The 19,829-nt window shown below is 44.9% G+C and overlaps 1 protein-coding gene across 1 annotated transcript in view; it reads right to left on the reverse strand.

The window, feature by feature from the left end:
• Positions 1 to 19,829, reverse strand: part of tet2 (tet methylcytosine dioxygenase 2) — a 65,686-nt gene that overhangs the window by 12,464 nt on the left and 33,393 nt on the right. The window contains 4 exon segments of the mRNA XM_064926625.1: positions 2,624 to 2,832; positions 3,408 to 3,501; positions 4,699 to 4,789; positions 4,887 to 8,039. Coding sequence (XP_064782697.1) covers positions 2,624 to 2,832; positions 3,408 to 3,501; positions 4,699 to 4,789; positions 4,887 to 8,039 — 3,547 coding nt within the window.

Below are 19,829 nucleotides of genomic sequence, written 5' to 3' on the forward strand. Positions count from 1 at the left end.
GAAAGTGTAGTTTCGAGCACACAAAAAAACTCCTAGAACTTTTACTTATGAGTCAGCCTAGCAGTGAAAAATTACATTGGAAACCTGAAGTTAAGCCTGTCCGTCTTATGTCCCATGCCTATGTGAACAACATGGTAAAAGGAAAATAGCATGTCGATTTTGGCTAGCAGGGCGTGCATTCATAGTATACTATCGGCAGTTGATTACATGGTGAATGACATTACATCATGCTGAAACGGCACGCTACGCCATTACACATGCGCTCCTGTAGAGTGCAGACATTACACCTCCTGTTTGAGCAGTTGAGACAGATTGAGACAGGTTGAGACAGGTTGAGACAGGTTGAGACAGGTTGAGACAGGTTGAGACAGATTGAGACAGGTTGAGACAGATGGAGACATGTTGAGACAGATTGAGACAGATTGAGACAGGTTGAGACAGATTGAGACATGTTGAGACAGGTTGAGACAGGTTGAGACAGGTTGAGACAGGTTGAGACAGATTGAGACAGATTGAGACAGGTTGAGACAGATTGAGACAGATTGAGACAGGTTGAGACAGATTGAGACAGGTTGAGACAGATTGAGACATGTTGAGACAGGTTGAGACAGGTTGAGACAGGTTGAGACAGATTGAGACATGTTGAGACAGGTTGAGACAGGTTGAGACAGGTTGAGACAGGTTGAGACAGATTGAGACAGGTTGAGACAGATTGAGACAGATTGAGACATGTTGAGACAGGTTGAGACAGATTGAGACAGGTTGAGACAGATTGAGACAGATTGAGACAGGTTGAGACAGATTGAGACAGGTTGAGACAGGTTGAGACAGGTTGAGACAGGTTGAGACAGATTGAGACAGATTGAGACAGGTTGAGACAGATTGAGACAGGTTGAGACAGATTGAGACAGATTGAGACAGATTGAGACAGGTTGAGACAGGTTGAGACAGGTTGAGACAGATTGAGACAGATTGAGACAGATTGAGACAGATTGAGACAGGTTGAGACAGGTTGAGACAGATTGAGACAGGTTGAGACAGGTTGAGACAGGTTGAGACAGATTGAGACAGGTTGAGACAGATTGAGACAGATTGAGACAGATTGAGACAGGTTGAGACAGATTGAGACATGTTGAGACAGGTTGAGACAGATGGAGACAGGTTGAGACAGGTTGAGACAGATTGAGACATGTTGAGACAGGTTGAGACAGATGGAGACATGTTGAGACAGGTTGAGACAGATTGAGACAGGTTGAGACAGATGGAGACAGATGCTGCCAGTAGAATAGTTAATGCAGTCATTGTGTGCATTGACTAGAACAAGCTGTTCTACCAGACAGAGTGTAGCCACGTACACAGCGCTTTAGAGAACTAAATGAGTTAGCTCTGTTATACATGGATTAGCCTGGTCCCAGATCTGTTTGTGCTGTCTTGGCAACTCCTGCGAATGGTCATTGTCATGTCAACAAATGACCATAGGAGTTGGCAAGACAGCACGAACAGATCTGAGACCAGGCTAGACACAGAGGGATAATGCAATAGAATGTCTAACTGACTGAGTTTAGGATGATTCTGATGGACCAGCTTTGGGCAATCTTTGTCACAAACAACGCTATGACATGATATGTGTGATCACTTCCTCTCATCAGGGGTTGGGTTGAATAGCCTTCAACTATCAATAATTCACCACCAGGTAACTCATCCCAGATAGGGTTTAGGGTATTGTAAAGTGAAGCTAACCAGGAGACAACAGAAGGGAGTGTGTGAATGAGCTGTTCTGTTCATTGGTATCAGGACCGGGACAAGCTGGCCTTTGATATTATGGTGTATCATCTGACCAAATGCCCAGCTAGTGTGTGTCATGCCTGGTTGTCAGTTAAGCAGGTATTGTTATTATATATCCCCTCATAACTCTACTACCTTAGTTTGTTTTCAGGTATTATAATCCATTTGAAGTTGTACACTAAAACAAAATGATAAACACAACATGCAACAATTTCTAAGATTTTACAGTTACAGTTCATATAAGGAAATCAGTCAATGGAAATAAATGAATTGAAATAATAAATTAAACTATGTATTTGACATAACTGGGAATACAGAAATGCATCTGTTGGTCAAAGACAGGCCTACCTTAATTTTAAACTGGTTGTACATTTGAATTAAAAACTTATTCTCCTGAGGTGGTCTTCCTGTTTTGAGTGTACTATTTTACAGTGTACTGTATTTGCATAGCAGTAAGTAGCACAATGTGGTTGCAGTCCCCCTCAGTAATGTCTTGGATTATTGCATGTTTGTCCGTGTCAAACAAATAATATGACTAAAATTAGAAAAGGTTAAGAAAATGTGTGCGCTTGGTTCAGCTGTCTAAACACATGTATGGTATGATTAGAAGCAGGGGCGCAACTTTCGTTTAAGAAGTGGGCAGTACACAGTTTCTATTTTAATTTTTTTTGCCAGATGGATAAACTCTCCAAACAGTGTACCCGACCACTCGGAGGCGCCCGCATAGTCCTAAAACACACCATTGCCTCGTTTAGGATCACATTCCAATGCTAAAACTGGGGGGGGGGAAGTTGCGCCCCTGATTAGAAATGACGATTTTAGAGGCAAAGGCCCTTACTCCTCGTTGATGGCACATCGTCGCTGGGTGAGGGCGCCGTGTCTCGTCAGAGTGTCGCTGAGCTCCATGTAGAGCTGGTCTGCCATGGTGGTGGGGATGCCGTCCCAGATCAGGATGATCACCACGATGCACGCCGCCTCGCACTTGTGGCGCTCCCGCTCACGCACCAGCACCAGGAGCTTCTCGTCCACGCTGCCACGCCGGATCACCTGGAACACACCAATGTCTTGATTTATTTGATTTGATTGTAAATCAAAAGTGCCTTTTCCCCAGAGGCATCTGGTCTGAGATCACAGTGCAGTAAAGATTCCCTTCAAATTACAATATGGTGCGTTTTTACAATTGACCATTTTGCTCTAAATACCAATCCTCGATTCTAATTTTGGCTATCCCAATTGGGTGGCAGGTAGCCTAGCGTTTAGAGCGTTGGGCCAGCAACCGAAAGGTCACTGGTTCGAATCCCCTCGTCGACAACGTGAACAATCTATCGATGTGCCCTTGATGAAGGAAAGGAACCTCTTGTTAAGATGCCACCACCACCCATGACTTCAACTCTATTCTTAAACCAATACTGTCTGATCAAAGTATGGAAGGTACACATTACAGCATCCCCAATTCAGAGTGATTCCTCCATATATTTAGATTTTAGTACCCTGATTTGCTCCAGAGGCGCTGTACTACTATGGCTGACCCTGTAAAACAACACATTTCCCTGCACCTATCTGGTGTGTGATAATTTAAAAAATGAATTTCAGAGATATTGTCATGCTTCATTCACACGTACCCATTTAGCAATGGGGCATCCCTGTGTACTCTTCCCTTCTTTGCCTGTGTACACCACTTTTTCAATCCTGATGGCACTGCCAGTTAGCCCAGACCTTCAAAAGCAAGGATGATGGTTAGAGTAGATGCATGTGATATAGTAACAGAAGAGTGTATGGCAATAAAATGAGAATATAAACGTTTGTTAAGTGTGGGTGTAAATATGGGGTCTGTTCAGAAGTGTACAACTTTACAGAGCGTTCTGATTGTAACGTCTCCACATTAAATGTGATATATATGATATATATATACACACATACACTTGATGACTGACAGGGGACTGTGTTGAAACCACAGTGCCTCCATCTTGGCACTCTCCCACTGTTGTAAATAATATTTTTAAAGCTTTAGAAATGCATTTATTAATGTCTACATTATTAATGTCTACATTTGGTTTTTGTCATGTTTATTCCATTACAGACAACTTAATGCATACTTTTAAATTATATGATGTGACCTAAACATACAAATAAAAAAATATAACATTTTCCTTCAATTATAAATTTTAGAGCTCACTAATGTTACTGTCCACCACTACAAAAACAAAATACATGTAATTCTGTCCTTAAAACACTGTAGAATTCCATTCTTTCCTAACACAGCCTGCTCCTACTGGGGAGAACCAACATGGCATCAAAGCCTCAATAGCATCAGCAATCCAGGGCTTATGTACATCATTGGATATATGCCATTTAGTAGACACCGTTATCCAAAGCAGCATACATTCATACATTTTACATATGGGTGGTCTCAGGAATCGAACCCATTATCCTGGCATTGCAAGTGCCATGCTCTACCAACTGAGCTACAGAGGACCACAGTCACACAGCTACAGAGGACCACAAATGTAACAGGAATGGAACAAATACAGGCTTGATGCACGTATTCCCAGGTTACATACTAATGGATTGTCTACGTGTCATATCCATGTCATGATTTATATGCCACCATGTTGAATTCTGGTGAGTGGTACAATCAGGAAACTGTTACTCTAAGTATGGAGGTCATGTGACCAGAAAGTGATCCCAAAATGGCTCTGGTGTGAGAAAGCTTGAGTTGAAATGTTTGTTTGAAACCATGAAAAGTTCAGTAATAGTGCACAGAAATACCTGTTCCTATGGTTTATTTGCGTGTGAGAAAGCAACCGTTAAAATGTTTGTTTGAAACATTGAAAAGTTACACATTCAGTAATTGTGTATAGAAAAACCTGTTCCTTTGTATTATGTGGGATGATGTGGGATAAAACAACCCACCTTGTCTCCATGATGTCACGGATGGCCTTGATATTCGGAGCGGAGCCCAGGTGAGTGTAATACGGCCCTTCGTCCTTCTCACTGATGGACTCTGTATCAAAACAAAGAAAGGCACAACCCCCATACCCAAATTAGACATCAACCGACAAATAATCTGTGTGTGAAGACAGACATGAAATGTGACTCACCCATGCAGTGGCAGGAAGGGATATCATACTGGGTCTTGATAGGAGTATCCAATAGGTTTTTAATGGGAGTATCCAAGAGTTTCATGGGGGAATTCATAAAACTCTGGAGCAGGGGCTCCTGCTTGGGGGTGAAGTCTAGGTGGGGTCTTTTCAGCCCATTGGAGCCAGGGCGCCCCATCCCCATGTCCTCCATCCCACCCGACCCACCGTCCAGGTCCGCGTGGGTCGAGAGCACCGTCACAGCGCCAGACTGCTCCACCTTGACCTTGTTCGGTGACCTGATGACGAGGGACTTCCTGTCGAAGACTGGCGAAAGCTGATACTGTCTGAGAGTCTGCTCCATGGTGGCGAGGATGCTCCGCTGGGAGCTGCTCTGGCTCTGCTCACCGCAGCACGACGTCTGTGGCTGTGGATTGTACTCCTGCTTGATCTGGATGCCCCCCGCTACCATACCTATCTCCCGGCCCTGCTGTTGATGCTGCATCAAGGGCGGTGGTCCAGGCCCTTGGTGGTGAGGGTGTTCAAACCGCGGCCCATTCACCATCTTGATGGGCCGGAGGCCGTGCTTGAAATCTACAGGGGTCTGTGGATGAGGGGGACCCAGAGACTCCCGCTCAGACTGCCTCTGTAGAAGATGCATCCGCAGGGCAGCGTGCCTCTGGAAGTCCCCCTGGGGGCCCCCGTGTCCCAGGGGTGGAGGCCCCCCCCTCTGGAACTGGGCGCAAGACTCCTGCTGATTCTGCTCCATTTTAGGATACATCTGCTGTTGCTGTGCAGACACCTGCTGGTTTAAAGCACTGTGTGGTAAGTGAGGTAGCGGTTGTGGGGGGGTCTGGGTAAGGGGGAAGTCCATGTGGTTGGGGTGTGGTTGTCGGAGGTGGGGCGGCTGCTGCTGCTGGTGGGAGTATTGCTTGGGTCCGGGGCTTGGAGTGTACTGCCTCTGCTGTTGTTGTTGGTGCTGCTGTTGTTGTTGCTGCTTCATCTCCAGCTCCATCTCCATCTCCATGGTATTACTGCTGCTCTGTCTCCATGACGCCTGTTGGGACTGCTGTGCGTCGTTGGGCTGAGATGGGTCTACAGGATTGTACCCAGGGTTGTTTCTCATCATAGACTGTATCTGCTGCTGGTGCCCAGGCTGGGGTTGACCACCCTGACCTCTGTAGCCTCCACCAGGGGATTTCAGCTTCTTCTCTAGCCTGATGTAGTCCTCCAGCTTGAGTTTGTTCAGCAGCTGTTGACCGTCCATCGTGCCCTGGTTGGGGTCCTGTGACTGGGGTGCGTTGACCGACTGCTGTCCCTCGTACTGAGATGGATGGGACAGCGGGCGCTGCTGCTGCTGTTGATGTTGTGGATGTTGTGGCGGCTGCAAAAAGCTAGGCGATAGTATTTCCTCTAGATCTGGGTCGCCTTCGCATAAGTGCTCTGGCTGCATGGGGGCTCGAAAACAATTCTCCCCTTGCTGCTGCTGTTGAGGAGGAGGAAGATTACACTGCTGCTGGTGCATGTGTTGTGTATGTGGCTGCTGTTGAGGAGGAAGATTACACCGTTGTTGGTGTATGTGAGATGGGCCTTTAGAGTCGGCCTGCTGCTGCCACTCTGGGGCAGTGTTGTGTTGGGCAGGAGACGCTTGGTGAGGCGACTGGGCCGGCCGCGGCTGCTGTTGCTGGTAGGCCCCTCCGGTGGGTCCTACGTCGAAGCTTTGTCCCCCCGTCTGGAACCTCCGTGCTGAGTCGGGCTCCAGCATCTGACCCCGGGAGTTTAGATCTATCCAGCCCATCTGGGAATTAGGGCAACCGGGATCCGCTCCTCCTCTCTGCTGCTGCTGGGTTGTGTCTTTCATCATCCCGTTTTGATGGGAGCGTTGGGGTCCAGGCTCGCTGCCACTGGGCAGGGAAGCTGGGCCCATGGAGCCCTGTGGGCACGTAGAGTCAGCTCCACAGCGGTTTCCTGTCTGCTGTTGCTGCATCCCATACTGTTGCTGCCGGCGCCTCCCCTCACTCTGCCCCATGCCTGGGCTGGGGAAAGGGCCGGGGCTGAACCCAATGGCTTCTTTTGTCTGCAGTGGAGTGCTCTGCTCTAGAGGGCTCGGGAAAGAGTTCTGATGGTTAAACTCCTGGTTAGGCTTCCTGTAAATGCCCTCTGTGTTGTTCTGATGTTGCGAGCCGTCAGCGGGCTGCTGTTGAGGGTGCTCTCCTCTGTAACTGTTAGAATACCCATTCACCACATACGGGGCGGCTGAGTTGTTATATCCATTGCTGCCTTGCCCTTTAGGGTCTGCTACCCCAGTCTGCTGATGTTTCTCAGAGGCAGGCATCTGGGCTGAAATGGGAGGGAACCCTGAGGTAAGAGAGGTAGGTGACTGCGTTGTGACTTGTTCGGGCAGTTCAGGGAGTTCATTGGTGAGTGAGCTAATGTCGTGGACCAACCCCACCTCCGGTTGAAACTCCTGCACGCCCGTCTGTGCTGCGATGGACACTTGTTCTGGGTAATACTGAGACAGAGTTTTCTCTAGAAGGTCACCAGGTGTGCCTTCAATGGAATTGGGGCTCACTGTAGCACCGTTAGCTATTTGCTTGTTCCTCGATAGTGAGAAAATATCGCCTCCATTTGAGAAAGTATTACAGTTTCTCTTATCCAGTCTTGTCCCATCGCAGTCAAACTCCCCAGGCTTTGTCAACTCCGGGAAATCGTCCATGATGTCCCCACTATCCTTTTTGTCCCACATCTCCTCTCCATCCCCTCCATTAATCTCCAAATCCGATCTGAGTTTCTTGGCCTGGTGAAGGCCCAGTAAGGACTGGTCACAGAGCGCATGCTTCAGATCCCCGCCATTGATCATGTTATAAGAGCCTTGGTCGAACAGTCCCTGCACTCCGGCAGGACTGCTGCAGTTTTCCCTGTGTCTCTTCATTGGGTTCATGACCCCTGACACGGCCTTGTTGTAAATGTTCCAGTTTCCATCCCCATTGATCTGCTGATGGGATCCTTCCGGCGACTGGGTGCCATTTTGGAGCTTGGCGGTGATCAGGTTGTCTGGTTGAGTGGCGGCGCTGAGTTGTGCTAGTATCAGACTTTCTTCCGTCTCCTGGCTGGCCTTTTCTGTTTCCATCTGGCCTGCTCTGAGTCCATCCACAGGGCTGCCCTCTGTGCGTCCTGCAGGGGAGACGGAGAGAGAGAGAGAGAGAGGTATTACTAACCATGAAATACAGAAACAACAGACAAACAGTCCCTTAAATGTGTAATCATAAGGTAAGATTACACATTTAAACAAAACATGTGAATGGTGCATATAGCACTGATCTTGAATTAAGGTGGAAATTGGTATTTTATGATGATAGACTATTTTTATACAACCATCCTATGATTCGTCAAATGTAATCACTAGTTTCCACTTTCCCATAACATCACATTAGTTCGAAACGAAAGGGAAAAAACACACATTCTCTCCTAAATTGAATGGAATTGGATGTATTTATAAACACAGGACAAAACACATGTGGGTGGGGACAATTTGCATGGGGGCAGCAGGTAGCCTAGTGGTTAGAGTGCTGGGCCAGTAACCAAAAGTTTGCTGGATCAAATCCCTAAGCTGACAAGGTATAAACTTGATGTTCTGCTCCTGAACAAGGCAGTAAACGCCCTGTCCCTAGGCTGTCATTGTACATAAGAATGTGTTCTTAACTATCTTGTGTAGTTAAATAAAGTGTCGGGAAAAGGTAATTGAGTCTGAAATCATCGCCAGCCTGGGTCACAGAGTTGAGTCTGGGGAGTGCTATGTTTACACTTGGTTCTGAGTGGATATCAGTTATGCGACATGAAGGAAGGCACAGAATTAAATCATCCTCAACTGGATGGCAAGCAGGGAGAGAAATAAGAATGCCGGGGAAGGTTATCCCAGGACAACGTGCCGGGTCAGCACGGAGTGACACACACACACAGTGTGGGAACCAGTGCGGTTGAAACATTTTTACTTATGAAAAAGGAGGTCAGACTTTCTGTAATACTGTCCTGTGAGTTTCTGCCTTTATGAAATCAGAGATTGTGAAATACAATCAGCTCCATTTCCCTTAGAAGTGCATTAAGTCAACCGAGCTAAATATAAAAATACCACGAGGCCAGATGCATAATATTCCCAGTCTACGTCCATCATGCTGTACCTGATGGGAGAAATGCCAGTGAAGTTGAGGAATATATCTTGTGAATGTGCTGCTTTATTTAGACACTCATGAACCCATTGGCACTCAGATTCTCACGAACACATTGGCAGCCAGAGCAGTATGAGTGCTTCTCTGAGACAGACTCTCTCAGGCAAAACATTATTGGGGAGACAAAACATCACCAAATTATGCACATTCACCCCCTTCTCCCAACCCCCCACCCCCGACACAACGAGGCATTAGAAACGGTCTCTGTCTTGATATAGAGAGACGGCTCCAGGAAGGAAGGTGTCTCAATAAAGAAAGAAAAGCCAGAGGCAGCTTGCAGCATTCTTTGCGTGCGCAGCATATTCACGACACAGCACACAGCTCCGAACCTGAGCAGCTGTCTTTGGGGCTCAGCTTGGCGAGTGAGGCTTCTCTCCACAGCTAGAAGCAGCCGAGCATGTTTACAGAAGAGCGGAGGGAGAGAGAGAGGAGACATACCAACGGCTCCTCTACTCCTCCACCATGCCTCTTTCTTCTCAGGCAGATGCTACTTGTATCAAACAAAGGGGTGCATGTGTCTGATCACATGGCTAGACACTGACCTCATTCCATTAACTGCTGCATGCTGGGAGTTTATGCTATAGAATGACTTGTTGGAGGATAAGATGACACTGCCCTTTTCTTGAAGGAGAGGGTGGGGAATAGGTTTTGTTCCATTGTTTTGCTGAGAACTGGTACCTTTTTTCATACAATATGGAAGAAAAAAAGGTTTTACACATTTGTAACGTTTTGTACGAATTGGAATTCTTAACATATCATACAAAATGGATGACGTTGTGCACAATTTTCGGGGACCCGTTTTGTCTCATGAGCGCTAATTTAAAAACTACTGGCTGAAATTATGCAAAACCTCTGTATCATCACTTTTAAGGTATATTAAATATATTTGTTGCAGGTATAGTAAATATGTATATACACTAAACAAAAGTATAAATGCAACATGTAAAGTGTTGGTTCATCTTTCATGAGCTGAAATAAAATATCCCAGAGAAAAGCTTATTTCACTAAAATGTTGTGCACAAATTTGTTTACATCCCTGTTAGCAGAATTTATCCTTTGCCAAGATAATCCATACACCTAACAGGTGTGGCATATCACAAACCTGATTAAACAGCATGATTATTACACAGGTGCACCTTGTGCTGGGACAATAAAAAGCCCCTCTAAATTGTGCAGTTTTGTCCCACAACACAATGCGACATAAACAATTGGCATGCTGACTGCAGGAATGTCCATCAGAGCTGTTGCCAGAGAATTGAATGTTGATTTCTCTACCAAAAGCCATCGCCAACATAATTTAAGAGTATTTGTCAGTATGTCCAGCCGGTCTCACAACCGCAGACCATGTGTATGACGTCGTGTGGGCAAGCAGTTTGCTGATGTCAACGTTGTGAACAGAGTGCCCCTTGGTTGCGGTGGGGGTATGGTCAGGCATGAGCTGTGGACAACATACACAATTGCGTTTAATTGATAGCAATTTGAATTCCCAGAAATACCATAATGAGATCCTGAGGCCCATTTGTTTAAGGTATCTGTGACCAACAGATGCATCTCTGTATTCCCACTCATGTGAAATCAATACATTATTTATTAAACTAGGCAAGTCAGTTAAGAACAAATTCTTATTTACAAGGACAGCCTAGGAACAGGTTAACTGCCCTGTTCAGGGGCAGAACAACAGATTTTTAACTTGTCAGCTCAGGGATTCAATCTAGCAACCTTTCGTTTACTGGCCCAACGCTCTAACCACTAGGCTACCTACCGCCGCTAGGTTAAGGCCTAATGAATTTATTTCAATTGACTGGTTTCCTCATATGAACTATAACTCAGTAAAATCTTTGAAATTGTTTCACATTGGGCTTATATTGTAGTTCAGTATATATTTATTACATCAATGCTGAGTTCCACATTTTTCAAACTGTTGAGACATGACTGAGGCTGCATCATGTAACAACGATATTCTCCTTCTGTAATGTTGATGTTTGAGACAGGCGGGGAAAGGAGGCTGGTAATATTACAGGTGGTAGATGGGAAAAGAGCTTGCTATGCGTCAGCTGTTTAGCACTGCTATTCCTCACCTTCTGCCCCATTGTAATTTACAGGTAACTGACAGAACAAAGGAAACACTTGAGTAAATGAGCCCCATCAAAGACAGTATGTTGGCGTTTCCTTTATTTTGGCAGTTACCTGTACGAGGGGTGGTTGAGGCCAACTATCTTATAGGAAACTTGGCTTTCCCCTCCATACTGTCATGTCAGTAAGGCCATACTCTGGATTGTATAACCCTGGTTCCACAGAGGTGTGAGTCCCTGGTAGCCAAGACAGACAGTCTACTCTGTCCTATACTGTAGTTATGAACTTTATCATATGGGATTAGAGGTATAGACTTAATGCAAAACTCCTAGAGGGACGATTGGGCAGTCGCAGATATTGAATTACATTATGGATTTGATTGAGTTTACGGTTAGGCCGTTGTGACAGACAGTCAACTAAGTTCTCACTCTGGGCTGTCTATTGTTCACAAGGTCAAGCGATGACATCACGGTGGAGTCACGATCGGATAACACTGGATAGGCAGGAAATAAGATACCTGATTCTCATATTATAATATGAGTCGGCCCCTGCAGTGCTCACACACCACATCTCACCCCCTTTGAGTCATTCTGGTCTGTTGTGACTTGACAACAATGCTGACTTGTCCTGCCCATTGCACCGCAATATCACCATCTTAGTAAACATCAACACAGCCAAGTCTTTGTCAAATTTTCAGCCGGCAAATGATGCTGATGTAGCATAATTACAGTATGTCCTTGTGCGGAGACATTTCAGAGAAGGGTTTCAGAGCTACTGTACACCAACGGGCCTATCGTAGCTAGGTGAGAAGCCAGTTAAAGGCTGTTGAGGGTTGTATTGCATTGTGATGCAGGGAGGCATCGCTCTCCAAGAAGAGAGAGTGAAAGAGCAATACTGTGAACCTTCACTCTTCTCCTTTCCCCTTCACCCCCTTCACCCCCCCCCCAACCCCCCCAGGGAAGCAAATAGAGATTCCAGCGATGGCATTGATTTCTGTCTGCCACACGCCATTATTAATGCATGTAACATCCGCAGCATCTGCGGAATAATTACAGCGCGCCAGGGCCAGAATCCAGCCACAGTCTAATCCATCATAATTATGAGCAACTCCTCTGCAGATGTCTCAAGGAAGAGCTGGCCGGGGCTCAAAAAGGAACGGACTTTTCTGAAAGAGAGTTTCGGTGGTTAGTTTGACGCGGTGGGCTTCTAATGTTTGTCGACAGCGCCATTAAGCTGGGAGAGGGTTGTCATCCCACCGTTGAGATTTATGCTGTATCGCATTAGTGGAAATGAAGACTGTTCTCAGGACAGGTCTGCTGCTTTTGACTAGCAGAAGTGACTTTTCATAGCAAGTTAGGAGAATTAACGTGGCAGGTTATGGCAATTAAGTTTAGGAAAGGAGTTAGGGCAACCAGGACTGTTGTCAGGGCAAGTCTGCTGCTATTGACTAGAGCCTTGTCATCCTGCCGCTGAGATTTATGGGACGTGGAAGATGAGGGGTGGTCGTGCATGGCGTGGTGGCACAGGGCTGTATCTCAATATTCTAAGATGGCTTCCTTTTGTCTTTCTTTACGCTTCTCCTTTCCCTTCATCATTGATGATTGGAGGAGCGGACTTCCTCAGATCTCTGTTCTCTTAGGGACCACACACACCGCACGGAATGATGATCTGCTGTTTGTCTGCAGTTTGTTCAGCGCGGTGTGTTTCAGGGACCACCCTCTGGTCTACGTCTGACTGCTGACATTTTTGTCCTGTTCTACATGTAGAATCAGTTTGCAAATTACAGCTGGCAATATATTCAGAGGTGCTAAGTACTCTTGGCTGGCAAACGCTACCGGTATGTCCGTGACTTTCAAAGCTCTCAAAACTCATGTCAGCAAAAATGTGTGTTTGAGGGCCACTAAATCATGTCCTTTCGTGCATGGAGCTCAGTGCAGGGGCCTCTAGAACGAAACCGCCATGGTCCGATAAGAAAAACATGGTCCCCAACCTTTGAAAAACATAATTGGATCCAGCTTTAGATTCCCATGAAAACTCTCTCCCTCCCTTAAAGAGCATTCAGCTCTATATGAAGCCGAAGACTGGTGTAGAAAAAAAGGAGATTTAATAATAAATAGCAGTGGCCGCGTGGTATGTTTCATTTGGCACAGTGTGTATGTGTGTGTTTGTGCACGTGCACACCAAGTCAGTGGGGTTGATGATCTGGAGGTCATTACAGTTGCTTATAATCATGCAAGAGAAGCTGCCATATATCTCTCTCCCTCTCTTCTCCCCCCCCCCAGCCTGAACTCCATTAGGGCAAGAGAAGACTAAAAACAACAGTTAGAAAAAGTTGTGTGTGCATACTGTATGTCTGTGTTTCAAAAATCTACTAAGGCACATATTGATGTATGGAGAGCTATCTATTTATCTGTCTAAAATAAGGGTTGACTGATAGTAGATACGATGTGCTGGCTACAGCTCAGTACAGACTAGGTTGAGGTCGAGAGGAGAAAGGGATATGAGTGTATGTAGAAAAAGCTCATATGTAACCGATTCAGCTCCACATGTGCTATATTCCGTGTGTCTGGCAGGAAAAGGAGTGCATGGGGTACAGTTCAGTTTGTATAAGTTTCTGAGAGGGAAGAATTTAAATGGGGCACCTGCTGGGGCAGACTGACAGGAAAAACGTAATTCATCATACCCGAAGTCTAGATGGAAAGTTTTTTTTACTTCTATGCCGGGGGTCATAAGGTTCACACTGTAGTGTGCTTCCAGCACTCCCAATTTTTTACCCTTTAGTGAGAAAAAAATATGGTTATTATCACATACACAGGATAGATGCAGTGAAATGTTGTTTTGCAGAGTCATCTGTAGTAGTATGATGCCCCTGCAGCAAATTAGGGTTAAGTACCTTGCTCAAGGGCACATTGACAGGTTTTTCACCATGCCGGCTCAGGTATTCATTCAACTGGCCTAACTTGCTGCCCTCTACTCCTGCAGTTTCTGTTAGTCACAATACAAAGACATTTCTTTACAGAAAAAGTTACTCGTCCACTAACTTGAGGCGATCAGATCAAGCCATTATGGCTCATGTTTGCCCCCTCCAGCTATGCAGTTGCATTGTCTGTTGAGTTTTTTTTTTTTTTTTTACAGGGACAGTGCACTTTAATCAACGTTTCAGTAAAAGTGTCGGTTTTAGCCAGCCGGCTAATTTTCAACCGCAGTCCCTGGGCAGGTTATTCAAAACAATTACAATATAGACAATCATTGAGCAGTGAGCACACGCAGAGCAACATAGGACAAGCAAGACGTAGCATACAGACAGAGCAACATAGAACAAAAAGCAGCAAGACAAAATTCATAAAAGCAACAAAGTGTTTCCACACCTCACAAGCTACAGACAACAGACAACATGGAAAGCGACAATACACAGATAGGGATGTTGGGAAACAACAATAAACTCAGACTGGTGAAACTCAGGGCAGGCTGGCTGGCTGGGCATTAACAATGTCCCCTCCTGAGACTGTGTGTCATCCCTCCAGGACATTACCACCTCAGCACCAGACCCCCGGTGTTAGAGTGATAAATCACACACTAACGAGCCAGCCTGCGAGGACAAAACAGGGTGCTGCTCTCCCTGTCACTCTCCCTGTCACAACAGAGGTGACAGACCACCTGGAGGAGGAGTGAGAGGTAGGGCAATGGGAATTCTCAGGTTAACATCCAATCCACTCTGGTTGTGTCTCTCGTGACGTGAACACGCCCCCAAGTTCTGATGTTGAATTTGTCTCACGTGGCGTGAAAATGCCCCGAGCTGAGCTCCGAGTTTGAGTATAAAGTTGTTGTTGTGAGTAAGATGTCTATTGTCTACTCTAAGATTGAGTTTGTCTCAGGATCAGGTCGACAATGAAAATGAAATGATAACGGAGAGTGGTGGAACGTTCTATACGTTATAGCTATTCGTGAAACAGTCTTTTTTGCGAGTTACAATTATTTAATTTCCAAAACCGTTTCTAGTAAACTATCAATAAACAATCAATAGCTGTCAAGATTTGAGTAAGTAAGTATGCCTTGGACAAGTAAGCTTTGTCTGAGCCTGAATGGCCCATAGTCTTGACTAAACAGGAATATAAGCAGAATATGACACGCATCAATATCCTGAATGAAACAATATGCCAGGGTTCCTCAACTGGTGGTCTGTGGGCCAAATCTGTCCCGCGGGTGATTTTATTTTTTGGAACAAATTTATTTAATTATTTTTGATGGACATAAAAGACTGTAAAAACACCAGCAAATCGTCTCCAAGTGATTTTAATTTTGGAAATCTGTTCCAAAGTATTCTCACACATAATAGAGATACACGTGATCGTATACAAATGTAAGCAAGGATTGAAATGATTATGTTTTAGTCATATATTATATCTGTTTGGGTTTCTTGCGGTCAATTAGCAGTCTACGAATTATTTGCAATTATGTTCTGGCTCCCTGAGCATCCGCTCAAGATAAACCGTCCCACGGCTGCATGTAGTTGACAATCCCTGGTATTGACCATCTATTCTAGAGTGCATGTCCTTAGTTATGATGCTGGAAACACATGGTGAAGATCAGCCATTAATAAAGCTGAACTAACTAATGTAGTTCCACTCAGACTGAGGAGCAATTGGGACCCTTAAAGATGATGAGTCTTCCAGCAAGCTGCTGATGTGTGTGTGCATGTGTGTGTGCATGTGTGTGTGCGTGTGTGTGTGTGTGTGTGCATGTGTGTGTGCGTGTGTGTGTGCATGTGTGTGTGTGTGTGCATGTGTGTGTGCATGTGTGTGTGCATGTGTGTGCGTGTGTGTGTGCGTGTGTGTGTGCATGTGTGTGTGCGTGCGTATTGCTGAGCTAATCCCTTTCAGACACCGCTGGATGTACCGTGCTACGGGCGTCCCCTCTCATCCTCCGCCGTCATAATCAGAAGTGACAATGTCCCTTTGTCCAACATGGGGGAACCCTCTTTGTTAGATAGCTTCACATATGGGCTCCAAAATACTTCAACATACCCAGACTGAGAATTAATGAATGCCTAATAGGTATTGTCTTTTCATGAACCCAAAACGCAAGACTTAGACAAAAAATATGGTCCACTTGACGAAAAAAAGGTATGGCCCCAATATAAACTACTGTCCCATGTGACTTTGTTTTGTTTAGTCTCCCTCTATGGAGTTAGTGTGTAAATCAGTAACTAAGTCAGAGGTAAAGCACTATCAGCGATCTGCTCCCAGCCCATGGCGCCCAGCCTCCCACTGGGCCAAGTCAGTGTGCGGCTTCGCTCCAGATCCTCGGGACTCCGCTCCAAAGTTTAGTGTTTGCCGAGCAGAGCTGAGCTGCTTGTCACAGTTGGATACACCCACAACGACACAAAAAAACTCTCTCTCTGAGAACACAGATAACAAAGCCAGAGATCCCAGCTGAGTGCTGTACAAGCGCGCATGCACACACAGTGAGAAAAATGTCCAATGTTGACTCTGCCATGTTCCAAAACAATAGGGACAGATTGGCTGCATTCTATGTACTGCTAATTAAAAGGAATGATTCAATCTTCCTATTTTAGCTCAGGAGTCTTCTGCATAATTTGAGAAACCAGTGTCCACAACAAACATATATATTTCTATTGGAATCCATTGTGTTACAGAGCTTTACTGAAGATGCCTGATAGAACTTCACATTACTGATGCGTTTGATCTATTTCAAGTTTCTCTCTCCAGTTCCTAATGCCCACCAGGGAAAAGCTAGGTTTGTTATTCATTAAATGACTCCCTTGCTTTAAAGGTAGACTCGGCAATATGATGTTGACGCAGAAAGCATAGTGGGTCAATTTCCGCAACATCTAAGAGCGTTAAAGCGCGAGGCTCAACTTCTCCACTGTTTTGGTCCCGTGGCTACCACACAGTAACAGCCTGAAGCAAACCCGTGCACCACACTGTGTGTGACTGTGTGAGAACTAAGCTTTGCATCTCGCTCATCTCAATATCTAAGGTGCCACTCGTGGCAACATCATTTCGATGAGTCTACCTTTAAAATGGAATTGGAATTGAGCTAGGTGCCTTTGTCCCACCAATGGTGTGGGCTCTTTGTTTTAATATTGTTGATTGTGTGCTGGGTTTTCTAGCGTATGCTAGCGTACCTGTAGACTTCTAGTTATTGCGCTAACGCTAGTTAGCATTGGCTCGCAAAACTACCAGAATCTTGCCAGAATTGCCAGATTGTTGCAGTATCCCTTTATGCCTGAGGGTAAGTGGTTTGATACTGGCAACAGTCGCTTATTGCTGTTAGACCATGTAGACAGGACACTACAGCCTGTAATGAACAAGACATTTGACTGATTTTGTTTTGTCAGATGTACTAGTCAACAATACATTGACTGGAGTCCAAAAAGTTTACAAAATACTGACATAGTTTTCAGCTTTAAATGGATGGAGTTGAAACAATTACTTAAAAAGTGTACAAAGTGTCCCCGCCCCTGTTTCGGTAAAAAGCTGAAGGATGGGACTGGAGAAATGTAACCACTCTCAAATTTGTAGACAGAGCTATGTATGCAAGGACTGACCGTCCAAAATTATAGTCTTAACCATATTATAGGGCTATATAGTGTTTGTTTGCGTTTATTTAGTTAACAAACATTGGAGTAAAAAAAGCTTATATTTTGGGTTCTGATGGGGTAAATAGTTGAACTAAATTTGAGGCATTTCTAAGTGAAATTCTGTAAGAATCGATGGGTACATATAATGAATTTATATATCCAAAAATGTAGCAACTGCAGTTTCCCCCTTTAACAGAAGTTGTTGGTTTCCCTTAGTAGCCTATTCAATGAACAGAGTGATTCATTTTGGAATTTAACTGACACAAAAACTCTCCAAAATACGCTTGGCAGACATTTATCTCGACCCTGATGCCCTTTCGTTACGTCATAATCTCAACATTTCCCTCCAAGAAATAATCCATGTCTCTTTCAACAAGAGTTAAGTGCAGCAAAGTGCATTGCAGTGGACCCACACTGTGTTTTTGTAGTTTCAGAGAGAGAGAGAGAGGGAGCAGCAGCAATAGGAGAGGTGCGTTAGTAGACAGGGCATTTTGGCTGTCGACTTGGCAGGAGTACGTGACATTCACGGATAATGACAGCCGCTAGAAGGACCATGTCTCAGTTGGTCTCAGGTTCAGACTTGGGCAATAGTGGGGTCAGAGACGGACTCAACATACAGACTCAACATGTAGGGCAATTCTGACAAATGCCAGAGGGGCTGATCCATCGTTAGCCCAGTGGGCCTGTCTAAAGTCGGGTTTTAGCCCGGAAATATCATTATTTTTTCGCTAATATTGGGGGCCTTGAGGAAGAATGGGCCGGTGTGTTATACACTGGTGGGGTATAAGGACATGCTCTGGGTCTGTATATATAGTGTCTCAGAGTGCTGATCCAGGGACAGTTTAGTCTTTTAGATCATCATTTATATTATTATATGGACAGAGGCGACCTGATCCTAGATTAGCACTCCTTCTCTGAAAGGCATTGTGAATACAGGCCCAGAGCTGGAGATATTCAAGAAGGACTCGTAAATCAGATGCACACCCTGGCCGTCAAGCACCTTTTTCTTTGTCCCAGAATGGTCCCAAAAATAAGCCATTATCTCAAGTGTATGTTTCCCCTTCGTCGCCAATAGCTGCTTAACTATGTTCCTGTCTGTCGATACGAATGGGGAGCACGCTTCCATAGAGGCTGTAAATTTTGGGGAAACGTTTGAGTCACTGCCAACCTTGTTAAACTGGATTACAAATCCAGCACTTCCAAAGTAACTTTTCTTAGTGTTTTATTGTCTTGTGTTTTTATTATTTCCACTTGATTTCCTCGTTTAAATGTGCCAAACACCTACGCAGTGAAATGTTATGCCAGGCCATGTGATTAAGAACACATTGGGGTGAACAAATGTGGCGTGTTTGTCTGTCTGCCCAGTTTTTGATTTTCTGTTGACACGTTTACCTTCAGTCAATGTAGTGATTGAGGTTTCAGATACCTTTGTTGTACAGTATTAGTCGAGGTGGACATTTGAAAAGACTAGAGAATTAATACATGCCATTTTGGACCATAGATGTTGTACTTGTAACCCAGATGTTTCAAGCATTCAAGTCTCTGCAGTCATGGTCTCTCTTTCTTTCTTTCTTTCTTTCTTTCTTTCTTTCTTTCTTTCTTTCTTTCTTTCTTTCTTTCTTTCTTTCTTTCTTTCTTTCTTTCTTTCTTTCTTTCTTTCTTTCTGTCTTTCTTTCTTTCTTTCTCTCTTTCTTTCTCTCAGTTCCCTCTTTCTTCTGTTCTTCACCCTAATGCTTTATAATTACTGTGTGTGTGGGGGGGAGGGGGGGGGGTCACAAGGTAGACCACTGACCAGCCCAGGGCACTTTTGAAACAGCCGGCCAACAACTCAGTCACAACAGGACCTTTGTTAACTCATTAGTACAGTACTCCAGTACTACAGCCTGTCTGGTTCAAACTACACCGGACCGTATGTTTATCAAGCACTTTAGCTGGTTCACATATTTACATGTTTATTTGAACAACATGGTCTCTATGCACCATTACCACAATGGGGTCCAATTAGAAGTTGTCTCAATATTTAGAGTGGGACTGACCTCTCACCTCATACTGAACCAAGCA

The sequence above is a fragment of the Oncorhynchus masou genome, chromosome 20, assembly GCF_036934945.1.
Source record: "Oncorhynchus masou masou isolate Uvic2021 chromosome 20, UVic_Omas_1.1, whole genome shotgun sequence".
Taxonomy (NCBI): Eukaryota; Metazoa; Chordata; class Actinopteri; order Salmoniformes; family Salmonidae; genus Oncorhynchus; species Oncorhynchus masou.